Source organism: Pseudorasbora parva, chromosome 15 (genome assembly GCF_024679245.1).
Source record: "Pseudorasbora parva isolate DD20220531a chromosome 15, ASM2467924v1, whole genome shotgun sequence".
NCBI classification, from domain to species: Eukaryota; Metazoa; Chordata; class Actinopteri; order Cypriniformes; family Gobionidae; genus Pseudorasbora; species Pseudorasbora parva.
This window is the reverse complement of record NC_090186.1, coordinates 3,436,780-3,450,118: the sequence shown is the minus strand read 5'-3', so window position 1 is coordinate 3,450,118 and position 13,339 is coordinate 3,436,780. Positions and strand designations below refer to the sequence as shown.

General features: G+C 37.8%; 1 protein-coding gene across 5 annotated transcripts in view; it reads right to left on the bottom strand.

The window, feature by feature from the left end:
* myo6a (myosin VIa) overlaps positions 1-13,339 on the bottom strand; it is an 82,032-nt gene that overhangs the window by 34,108 nt on the left and 34,585 nt on the right. For all 5 annotated transcript variants that reach the window (XM_067416734.1, XM_067416735.1, XM_067416736.1 and 2 more), the window contains exons 6-12: positions 12,357-12,462; positions 12,168-12,223; positions 11,474-11,571; positions 9,919-10,083; positions 6,172-6,252; positions 2,332-2,512; positions 543-687 (exon numbers count right to left, since the gene is read on the bottom strand). In XM_067416734.1, the coding sequence (XP_067272835.1) occupies positions 543-687; positions 2,332-2,512; positions 6,172-6,252; positions 9,919-10,083; positions 11,474-11,571; positions 12,168-12,223; positions 12,357-12,462 (832 nt within the window). The remainder of the gene's footprint in view (positions 1-542; positions 688-2,331; positions 2,513-6,171; positions 6,253-9,918; positions 10,084-11,473; positions 11,572-12,167; positions 12,224-12,356; positions 12,463-13,339) is intronic.

Genomic DNA, 13,339 nt, shown 5'->3' with positions numbered 1-13,339 from the left:
AAGTAATCTGATTACTGATTACTCCTTTAAAAAGTAACTTAGTTACTTTACAGATTACTTGATTTTAAAAGTAACTAAGTAAGATTACAAGTTACTTTATTAGTTACATACAGCAGGTGTTGACAACACCCCCGCCGCCTCAACATAGAAATGACAACTGTTTTTTTTTGTATCTCCTGACATTTAAAGCTGAAATTAAAATATATTTCTTGAAAAAATACTCTCCTCGAGACGCAAGAAGAAAGCAAAAATATATATATATTTTTTTTAATAAAGAAAATGACTAAAATAGTAACTCACAGAGACTTGCATAAATTACTTTAATCTGATTACTGGTTTGAAAATAGTAACGTGTTAAATTACTCGTTACTGGAAAAAAGTCGTCAGATTAGAGTAACGCGTTACTGGCATCACTGGCCATTACGTATTCTGACTAATCCTGCACTCAGTATCACTATTGTCTCTGGTTTGGGACTGCTGAGGCTGTGATTGGTTATCCACTGGGATTTAACTCTTCATCAGAAGGTGCGAGCGGCTCTTACTTGATGGCTGTGCCTTTGACGCCGCCGGCTGAGGTTAGCATGACTCTAGAGGTCAGACTGACCCGCAGATCTTCCTCATCCAGACCCAACAGCTCCGCACAGAACTGTAGCGACTGACCGCACGTCTTCTTTAACACACAGCCTCCTGAAACACACACCAAAGGCAGCGCAGTAAGAGAGCAGTGCAATACTGGAGCACACAGATCGGCTTCACTGCAAAAAATGTCTTGTTTCGAGAAAAAATAACTCAAAATGAAGTGAGTTTTTGCTTAAAATAAGATAAACTATCTGCCAATGGGGTGGGAAAAATAATCTTAATTCAAACAGAAAACAAGATTATTTTTCTCACCCCACTGGCAGATTTTTTTGCTTATTTTAAGCAAAAACTCTCTTCATTTTGAGTTATTTTTCCCCAAAAAAAGACAATTACTTTTACTTGTCTAGTAAATGTTTCTTAATGTAAGAATTGTTAGATATTTTGACTAGAAAAAAGACAAAAATACTAAGCAAGAAAAGCATTTTTTGCAGTGTTTATACTCGAGTTAACAGTGGCCTGATGTTTATTGTGAGGGAACGCTTATGCTATATCCTGGACTACCGCTGTTTTTATAGTAGGATATATGAGCAATATTACACTCATAGCTGTACGATATAGATTTATATCAGAACGGCTGAGATTCACTGATATACAACCATACTGCATGGCTATGCGTGTAATATTGCGTTTATACAACAGTTCGACGCACAAGCAAGTAAATACATAAGAAACAACAACAGTGTGTCTTTAAAAACCTTCTTTAGTCCAGAACTACTTCCTTCAGCCACGGATTGAGATCTCGTGTTGAGGGTTTAACAGTCGAGCCCAAGCCTCTGTTACTGATTCTGAAACGTCACTTTAGATCAGGAAACGCTGAGTCGCTTCAGTGAAGATTATTGCATTGTGTTCATATGCATTCAACTCGTAAATACAATCTTTACAACATGACTTTGACACACCATGCTTCATTTATCAGTCATCTGTGTTGGCATTTAAGTTCCTCCCTGTTCATTCCTTGTTGTCTGGTCACTGTTATGTTAGGGTTGTATTGTAGTTTTTTCGTGTTTTTCCTGAGAGATCACATTAAAGTTTGTTATATTTGGATCTCCTGAGTCTACTGCCTGTTCCTGAGCATATACCGGTAACACTCCAGTGCAGGATTCAAGTTAAATATAGCCTAAATATAAAGTTATGAAACCTAATTTTTCCCTTTACCCAAATCGGTTTGCTCTGGAAAAAGTAATAGATTAATAAGATTGGCCGTTTGAGTTCTGTCAGCTGTTTATCCAATATCTGCATACAGTAAGAGCCAGAGGCAGATTCCTGAAGGACCGTCCGAGATGAAGCTGTTCTCTGCGGGTTCACGAGCACTGAACGGCTGAGAAAGCGTCTGAGAAAGCGTCTGAATGTTTATATATGAGTCTCACATTTGAGGTCTAAACTATATTCTCACCTAAAAACTCTTAAAACTACATTCCATGACACAATAACAGTTGTATTTGTAAAATGTGGTGGATTTTACTCAGAGTTAGCTGGTTGGTTGGTGTTTTAATGACATGTCCGCTTCCTTGGTTATTTTAATGGTGAGTAACGAGTTAAAATGCTATAAAAGAGCCATATAAAACCATGCTTTGGTCAAAACCTCTAAAACTGGATTCAGGGATGACTTAATTCAGCGTTTGCGGAGTCCCAAACATTATTTGAGTATTTTAACTGTTTAAACCGTGTACTAACTGTATATTCTCGGTTTACCTGAAGTGCTTCCAGCCTCCTCGAAATCAATGTTCCCGAGGTGCAAAACTCCAGCCACCACCCTGAAGAGGTTGAGCTTCTCAGTGTCATCCAGGCCGATCTTCTTCATGGCCACACTCATTCTGTTAAAGTCTGCGTGATCGTCCAGCAGAGGGTCTTTCAGAGGGCCGGCCTTCAGGTGCTGAGAAACAACACAACTACTGTCAGTAAACTGACAAGCTGCCGCCATTATGTGTCTTCTGTTCAAAAACACGTGAGAGAAACCTGAGGGTTCATAAATGCAGCTGCTGAGAGAAATGTGTGGATACAGCACACACACACACACACACACACACGCATACACACACACACACACACACACACAAACAAACATACACACGAACTTTGTGTTTCCATGTTTTATGGGGACTCTCCATAGGCGTAATGGTTTTTATACCGTACAAACCGTATTTTCTATCCCCTTACACTGCCCCTGCCTCTAAAAATACCCATCACACACACACACACACAAACAAACAAAAACAAACAAACAAACAAACAAACAAACACACGTTTGTTTCACTATATTAGTGAGGACATTAAATGGACTTCTATTGATTTTATATCAGGTTAATGATACTTTCTACCCCCTAACCCAACCCCTATCCCTAAACCTACCCATCACAGAAACATGTGCAAAAATAAAGATTTAAATCAAACTTGTTTTGGCCTTTTTATAAGCCTTTTAAACTAGTGCGGACCAGTCAAATGTCCTCACTAGTGGATTGTTTTCTTATCTTACTATATAAGTGAGGACATTTGTGCCCTCACAAGTATTGCCAACAAGGAACACACACACACACACACACACACACACACACACACACACACACACACACACACACACACACACACACACACACACACACACACACACCCTTGAATTCATCATGTGGATCTTAAAATCATAAACACGAGTATTAAGAGAAGAATATCCCGTTACCTTATGGAAGGCCAAGAAAAGCCAAAACAGGAGAAAAATGGCAGTTTAGCTCCCAAAAAATGAAAATAACTTCCCCTTTTTACAAGAGCTGGGTCAAATTTATTTCAAACGGTTATTTTTTAGCTTTTAAGTGTTATATCGCCTGTAAAATTAAACCAGTTTCCCCCAACTTTTCTTTTTTTGGCCACGGCACAGTTTTAATAAGTAAAAAAATCCCACAGCACATGACTATATAAAAATATGTTTGTAAACCCCACATATAGACGTAACGGATGACCAATAGCATTAACTTTATAAAACAACTACGAAATGTAGAGGTAATAGGTTTCGGCATGACAGCGCCAACATCCTGATTGCTGTGAATAAAACGAGCATTTTTTTAAAACTTATTTTTGGGAATTTGGTCATTTTCCACGGCACACATTGGGAACTACACTAGTGTGCCATAGCACAGTAGAAGAGAAACACTGACTTCGACATCATGCAGAAAGCTTTATAAGTTGTAACTCAGAACTTGTATTGAACTTCTTCAAGTTTGTTAAATAAAGGAACAAGGAAACGATACATTTTTTTATTTGAATAAGTAAACCCACATTCCACATGGCACACAAGTCCATAATATAATCTTCACCGTCCTCTAAGAAATACATTGGACCCAGGTCATGCATTTATATCACCACAGGAGAGAAGAAACCCAAAGTCCCACTGATTGCACAACACACATATTCACCTTCCCATCCTGTGACGATCAGGGACACACGAACAGACACACAACCATAGACAATGATGATTAGTGCGGTGATTAGATTAGTATGAACACAATCATGCAGAAATTATAAATCACACTGAATCCAGAATCACGTCTCTTCAACTACCCATCACACCAATGCTCCTTATGCCCCCTTAATCCAAAACGTGAAATACTGAAGATCTTAAATGACACAACTGTGAATTATTTCCAGTTAATTCCATAAAAAAAAATATCAGGGTTCCTATACAATTTTCATTTCAAAATGTCATACTTTTCCAGACTTCCTTACAGATCTTTCTGACCATATTTAACTTGTTCTGATAAATTGTTTTAAAATTCAACTGCTCACAAGTATGTTACAGGAAGTAAGTCCATGAGGCAGGACTTACATAAAATAACCTATATAAATCTACATAGCTAACCTATTGAAATCTGACTATACTTAAACTTTACATAAAACTTTGACCTATTCTATTTTTACGGTCTATGTGGCAGACTGATCCAAATGCCATGAAAAAAAAAAAGATTGTATATATTATATATTCAGGGCTTGACATTAACACCCGCCAAATGCGGGTAGATTTCAGCTGTGGCGGGTACGGCAGCCACTCCCATTAGACAATTTGGTGGGATGAATATAATTTACAGCTAAATGAAATGCCAAGACCGTCGTATCACAAAATTGGCTACAATTCAACTACAATTCTTCATACTTAGTGAAGGCGAGATAGGCGGAATCGCGCTGAATGACACACAACAATCAGTTCTCCTTGCTCCTGAGTAGTCAAATACACGCACACACTGATGTCAAAATGTCCATCGCATGAACACAGTCGGTTATGGCTTAAGTGTACGTAAACAGGTGGGTTATAACTGGATGTGTGTCACAAATATTACATCCATGCATTCAGCAGCCCAATTAAATACTAATGTTAATCAAACAACTACAGATGTTAAATAAATGTTTACATATTAAATAAATATGTATTAGTATCTGAATTTTTATTTTATTGTTTTATATATATATATATATATATATATATATATATATATATATATATATATATATATATATATATATATATATATATATATATACATATACCTGCACATCCCAGCTGATATACAATGTAGTCTTGATTTGGGGGGTCACTCTACATTTGAAAGTGTTTTAAATCTTCTAAATCAAGTAAAATGACTCAAAATCAAGTAATTTAAGCATGCCAAAGTCAACTTTAAACATATAAAATGTAATTTCAAAACAGTAAAATTGTGGCCAGTGAAAATGCTGAGTGGCTGGTAACTTTGGAAAACCACTAGCCACGGTGGCTGGTGAGCAAAAACGTTGATGTCAACCCCTGTATATATTTATTATATACATTTAGAAATTCTTAATTTTATATTCAGAAAATTAAATAGGGACAGTTGTCTGGAAACATAAGTATTTTTCCATACTCTGATTTAAATTTCCATACTTTTCCAGACCTGAAAATTAAATGGACTGCATTTATATATGGACTGCATTTATATAGCGCTTTTATCCAAAGTGCTTTACATTTTTGCCTCACATTCACCCATTCATACACCGACGGCGACGTCAGCCATGTAAGGCGCCATCCAGCTCATCGGGAGCAGCTGGGGTTAGGTGTCTTGCTCATGGACACTTTGACACTTGGTCAGGTGGAACCGGGGATTGAACCACCAACCTTCTGGTTTGTAGACAACCTACATGAACCACTGAGCCACTGCCGCCCCAGTTACTCAAATCAAATTCTATACTTTTCCAAACCCCATAGAAACCCTGAAATATGTTTGGGATTGAAATTGATTGAAAAGAATGATAAAATTCCACTGGAATTTCTATTGTTTTTCATAAAACGTGAAAAATCTTTGCCGTTAACGTTTACAATGCACAGTCAGCCTCTTTCAGATGTATATGTATCCAATGCATTTATACTCCTACCCATCCAAACCAACTACAAATCCTTCTGTAATGTTTAAGTGTGAGTGAGTTCCCTCTCAAAGAACCCTGAGAGTCGCTCTAAGCCGCATCACTGCCAGTTTCTCCCATCATACCGAGAATTTAAAGTGAAAATAAACGCATTACCTCTGGACTCTTGCGGTTTTGAGGAATCAGCTTGTCTGAATCCTTGGTAGAGAAGTACCTCTTGCATCCTCGACTTAGATACTAGATGGAAACAAAGAATATGTACAATAAACATGGTTTAGAAACGGATTGTTTTTAAAGAACACCTTTATGAATGACTATAATAACACTTTGCATGCCAAATAACACTGTCATGCTAATATCGCGCATTATTAAGAAGAGACGAGCATGTCCTATGTGGAATGCTTATAGAAATACCTGTTCAAGAAGTCAAAGCGCTGCTTGTTAATATCTTTAATAGAGCATGTTTACATGCACAGGATACACCGATAACTCCCAGAAATCATCTTTTTGAAGAAACTCGTCGGCTTGATTAACGTGCAAACCGTTTACTGACTTCATTAATAAATCAGGTTATTCCCCGGTAATGAGGTCAAAACCTAACTATCCGTGTATCTGATTTAGAGAATCAGTTATGATGTTAAATAAAGCATCAAAACCTCGAGAGTATTCCAAAATATCAGCAGGACGCTAACAGACCCATATTCTCCTCTCATGCGGTCGCGGATGCAGCACTTCTGCACGCGATGGGAACGCATTTGAATCATTTCTTGTGTCAATAAAAGAGTCGGAGTTTGAAATATTTCCTGTGAAACGCTCTGGCTGTGCTAAATCCACACAGTAAGAACGCTTCACTTTAATAAGTCCGCAGAGCGCAGGCTAATGTGTTTACATGACGAGAAATTGGGTAAAAGTACTCAATACAAAATTTTTTTTTCTTACTTAGTATTTTTGTCTTGTTTCTAGTCAAAATATCTAAAAATTCTTACATTGAGAAACATTTACTAGACAAGTAAAAATTATTGTCTTGTTTTGGGAAAAAATAAAGTGAGTTGTTGTTTAAAATAATCAAAGTAAATCTGAGAAAAATAATCTTGTTTTCTGTTTGAATTAAGATTATTTTTCTCCCCCCATTGGCAGATTATTTATCTTATTTTGAGCAAAAACTCTCTTCATTTTGAGTTACTTTTCCCCAAAACAAGACAATTACTTTTGCTTGACTAGTAAATTCTTCTTATTTTAAGAATTTTTAGATGTTTGGGCTAGAAACAAGACACAAATACTAAGTAAGAAAAGCTTTTTTTGCAGTGAGGAAAGAAAAAAAAAAAAAACGTTGATCGGTTAATGCTTAAACTTTTTATGACTTTACTCCAATAAAGAAAGGTCAGCGCCTGTACATGACCATGTGCATTGTTGGCCTTTTAGGCATAATCGGGTTAAGAGAACGTGCTCAATTGTTGAGTCATTAGGTCCTGTTTCCTGGTATAAGATGCGTTTTGGTCGATCGGGTCACAAGTAGACAAGGCATTTCCGTTTGAGATGAAAGAGGAAGGGAGGAGATGGCTAGATTAGAGGACTTTGTTTGAATAAGAAATTAATGTATGAAATTTAAAGTGTATAATAAATATATAGGCTGTGAGTGACATGGTTAATCTGGTTTATTTCTACTTTTCTCTTTTTGGTTAGTAGAAGTTCTGAATGGGCAGTCACTTCATTTAGTAGCCAAAGTTCATTTCAAACCTTGTGCACATATAACCCCTACTGCTCGGACCGGGACTCGAACCCGGGTCCGCCGGCATGAGAGTCGGACGCTCTAACAAGGAGGCTAAAGGCTGCAACCTCTAGTGTCAGTCGCTAGAGCGTCTCTTGAGGTCAGAGGAGTGAGGTTTACTTGCACAGCAACTACTACTAGCTGGCCTCTGTTACACACACTCATTTTCTCCTTACACTAAGGCCATGTCCACACTAATACGGTTTTGTTTGGAAATGCATCTTTTTCTCTCCGTTTTGGCTTTCCGTCCACACTGAGATGGCGTTTTAAGTCAACGAAAACGTAGCTTTTTGAAAACGCTCTCGAAAGCAGATGAATTTGAAAATGCCATCTTTGTGTCGTAGACAGAGATATTTGAAACAGAGACTTATGTTTATTCATGTGATGCATATTGTACCAATAGATATGTATCTTTATACCACTACTGTGCCAGTTATATGTGCTATTCACTTTCACACAGTTGCTAAAATACACTACTTTGCACACTTCATATCACAGTCCTGCAAGGATGACAGAAAACATACTTGCATTTGCTGTCCTGTGGCAAAACACGAGAGGAGTTGCGTTTTAGACCAAACATAATAATGGTTGCCCGAGTGCGACCTGGGCGCATCAGTTAATGGTGAGATAATTTGCTAAATTATTGATTTTTTGTTTACTAATGATCCTAGTAAACAAAAAATCTGCACACTGCTGTTTGCCGCTTCCACTCCAGGGCCATTTTTTGGGATTTCCGCCTGGATTTGGCCGACCCAAATCGAAAAGCCTCCCATACACACACACAGTGGTGTAAGTTCAAAATGTTGGTGTCATTTTACAGGAAACCCTTTAAAGTTACATAAAACACTGCTAAAAGTGATACACATGTAAGTATATGTTGTCTAAGCAGTAATAACCCCCCAAAAGTAGGGGCTTTTTGATTTTTTCCCCCATAAATTCATTTTTGAAAGTGTGTAACTCAGGCCCTGTGTGCTCTAGGACCCTAAAAGAGAGTTCAGGCTGCTTCCACTAAACTCCAGAAAATAGTGGAAAAAAGAAGTTTGTCTGTGTCAGGATGTGCAAGATTTATTCAAATGAGTCTGAAGGAATGAACCCCCCCCCCCCCCCCCCATATACAGTGATATAAATACAATATCCCAGTGTCAATAAATTAATTATATATGCTGGAAGCAGCCCAAAGTGTCTGCAGGGTCCTAGAGCACACAGGGCCTGAGTTACACACTTTCAAAAATGAATTTATATTTAAAAAAATCAAAAAGCACCTAATTTTTGGGGGGTTATTACAGCTTTAGTACATATACTTACATGTGTATCACTTTTAGCAGTGTTTTATGTAACTTTAAAGGGTTTCCTGTAAAATGACACCAACATTTTGAACCTACACCACTGTGTGTGTGTATGGGAGGCTTTACAATTTGGGTCGGCCAAATCCAGGCGGAAATGGCACCAGAGTAATTTAGTGTAAATACATTACTTTGTCTAAAACAAATGCCAAAGTGATGCAGATCTCCAGAAAGTAGAGACTCTGAGCTTTCAAATGGAGCCACATATGAGGTCAGAGCTCCTCCTGCAGACATTTAAAATGGAAAGTATATTTATGACGATGCCATTCCCGTTCCTGAACAGGGTCCTCAGAGTTTAAGAGGTTAAAAAGGACAAAGTTTCGACAGCCAGAAGAATTGTGTGATAACTTTATGACATCTGTATCAGCTCAGTGAGCTTTCACGCATGCGCAGTGATTTGAATTTGCCCTTTATTGACGTTTCAGTGTGGATGAGAAACTTTTGGAAAACGTTAGTGTGGACGGAAAGCGGTTTGAAATGTAAACTCCATTTTCATATCTATCCAGATTAATGTAGACATAGCCTAAATGTTAAAAAATCTGAATCACTTGTATTTTGGCGCTTTGTTTTCGATGTTTTAATCCGGCTAAAATTCTCTTTCACTTGCCTCTTTAAAAAAAAAGTTCTCTCATATCTCTGACTCAAAACGCTTTGGACACTGTTTACACCTGTATTTAGCATGGTCCGTCCACTTGTGATCTAATCTTCATACAGGTGTAAACAGGGCCTTGCTGGCTATGTTAAAGGAGTTGAAGTGTAATGTGAGTGCAGTGAGAGGCAGGATTCACACACCCTGAAGCAGTCTGGAGAGCTGAGGTGAAATTTCTCCTTGATATCTTCAGGAGCTCCAGCACAGAGCCTGTAGAAGATGTGATAGTTCCTCTCCTCCTGACCCTGTGTGCAGATACGGGACTTCTCCAACAGGTAATGGGACACAAAACCACCTACTACTGCATTCTGGAACACAAATCAGCACTGCATTCAATGAAACGGCAAACAAATTCATACATTTGCATCAATACTTATTAAGCGGACAACAAACTCAGCCATACACTAAACCATTGCTATCTACAAGGCAGGTCCGTAACCACCACAGACATTATATACAATATATAGACATTGAGTGGGTCAAGTCCCCCCGAATGATTACAATTTGCCAAATTGTCTCCCCAATATTTGATGTTCTTGATGCTGCTCGTAACCATTTTACGACAAATAATTTTTTCAGCAACAGTAATAATCAAGTGATACAAACTACTTGACATTGAAATTTCACAGTTTTGAATTTAAATTATGACATTATTTATGCAAATCTCAAAAAACTGAATTTGATGAGACAAGAAATTGTTTGCATTTTTACATATCAGGCAGAGGAAAATAAGAGTGAATGTGTGCATATTTTAAAATATATATCATATATTATTTGCAAATATTTTACTTCAATAGATCTGGAACTTTTACCCTTCTTATTTATTTTTCTTTAATTCCTTAAATCCCTTTTAATCCTTTAATAATTTAATTCCTTTAAATAAAGCAATAACACCAATACCCCTTCCCTTACGCAAAAAAAACCCCTAAAAAATTGGGTCTAAAGCCGCCTTCACGTGCTGTCGGAAGTTTCCCACTTCCCACTTCAGGAGTCGTGATTACGAGCTTGTTGTGTTCAGGCGCTTTGTTGTCGGAAAGAATGGAGGACGCCAGGTTCATACTTTTGTGCGTCTTGGCAAAATGTTATTTTAACACTTTAACCATTTCAGTCATTTCCCGGTCCCGGATAATCATATAATCACAGGCAAACACAGCAGCACAACACGAAAGCATAGCGTTTATAATCACATTCACAATAAAGGCATAATGAAGACAATAAAGGCTGCTTAAAGACTAAAATGGTAATAGTTTTCAGCCATACATGATCATATTGTATACTTTTACCACACTATCGAGATAGTCAGCTTGCTCACTATTCTGGAATAGTGGTTCAATGTGTTTAAAATACACAATATGATTAAAATGATTATTAATTTATGTAAATATGAACTACTTTAACAACAAGACAATGAAACTATTGTGAAAAAAAGCTAATAAAACACCTGCCACAGCAGAAATTCCGCTCCCATCCGCCATTTTTAACGGTTGGCGGATCTCGGGAACTTGGTTATCAAAATTGTTTCCGAGCTTCCCAGTGGTAAACACGACACCAGAGGGCGTTCATGTGCAATTTTTACCTCGGACACTCGTATTTACGATAATTCTGATAGCACATGAAGGCAGCAGAAGACATGGTTACGGCCTTGCTACAAGTTATTGCAATTGTCTGTTTATAGTGAGACTTTTGTACAAGACAAACCTTTTCATTAAAGTGAATCTCCACAAATTTCCCAAAGCGACTGCTGTTGTTGTTTCGGACAGTTTTGGCATTCCCGAATGCCTCGAGAAGTGGGTTTGCTAGAATAGAGTGATAGAAAACATTTGTTTCTTCATCATATTTTCTATTACTTAAGCCGGGTGCACACTGTGCGATTTTGGCCACGATTTGGCCGTCTGAGACAAATTCAGCAAATCCTAAAAGATTCCTCTGATCCTCGGCTAAAATCTGAAGTGTTTGTTCACCGGCAGCCGATTAATGAGCGCTGCGATCAAATTTTACCTCAGACGAAATTCGTGTCAGAAGATTTGCCGCACAATCCTGCAATGTGACTTCTCCTACGACGATCGACAAATTATCTTCATTTTTCAAGACACACAATGACCAAAAGAGATGTCTTTGTAGCCACAATTTCAATCCCGCGTGTAATGCAGCTCACCGTCATTGACTGATGATATAAAACTCTGGACGAGTTTTCTTGTGTGCGTCTGTTTTTAACGCCTTGACTATCGTGGCATTAATGACAACGGAGAACTTACAGAGCTTAAAGCGCCGATCGTGTTCGTACAGTCTGACAAGAAACACTCGTAAAGGACTATTATAAATCGCACAGTGTGCACCCGGCTTTACATTAGTTAAAGTATAATGGAGTAATGGTCAAGTCATTCGAGTATACCTTCGACTATTCTTTCATCAATGTCTTGACCTGTACCGTAAGATGTAGTTAAGTACCTGTGTAAAGAGAGAGTAACCTGTGAGTATCACATTTACTGTAAAAATCACAGGATTTGAGTGTTCTGTAGAAATGCATATCTTCACTGTATTCTAGATGTTTTATTAATATATAAATGAGACCTTCCTCTACCTGAGAACAAACTTGGTGTTTTCGGTTTTTCCAGCTCCCGACTCTCCCGACACAATGATGGACTGACTCATCTTCAACACCTTCATGTCTCGATAAGCTTTATCCGCTAAACACAACAAATAAAAGGTATGAGTTTAACGAATTTACAAATTTATTCCAACTAATAGTATACATTTTGTGTACATTACAGAGAAGCCTTAAAGTGCCCATATTAAGCTTTTTCCAATATTCTCTTTCATGTGTAATACGGCTGTTTGTGAAAAAGTTTCAAAGAAATAAAAAAAAACCAAACAACCTCTAAACTCTTCCTCCACTACTTTTTCTTTTTTTCCTTCCCTTTTTCTGGTTTTTGCTACTCTGAGCAGTGTACAAATCTTGCTATTTAGGGCACTTTTTGCATTTCTTTGCCTCTTCTTGACGGATCGCTTCCTGTACTCCTCAGTTGTAAGTCGCTTTGGATAAAAGCGTCTGCTAAATGCATAAATGTTAATGTAAGATATGCACAACGAATAAATATATTGTCTCCTAAAAGAAACAATCGATTATGATGAGCTGAAATGACTAATTCCAGTCTCACTTCCTGTTACAAACCTATGTAAATTTAACACATTAGCATAATACCAACCTAATGTCTTCATTGACTGCCCAGGAACAACATCTACTTTGACCCTCTAACACTAGCTTTGTCCGAGACTGGAAGATTTGATTCGCTACGAAAGCAAACACACTTTGCATGATCTTCAAGAGGATGAAGATTTGCACTGCAATTAATATGGTAAAACCGAAGCCATTGTTACTGTTCGTATCAAGTGCTGAGAAAGCCTCCAGATCGGAAATTTACATGTGGTTATAAGCGGTTTGATTCTGACACAAGCTATAAGCAGTCAACCAATCACAACAGACTAGGCAATCTGACCAATCACAGTAGAGTAGGCCCTCAGAAAGGCGGAGAGAGACTGAACCCTTTGACTGAACCCTTTGAT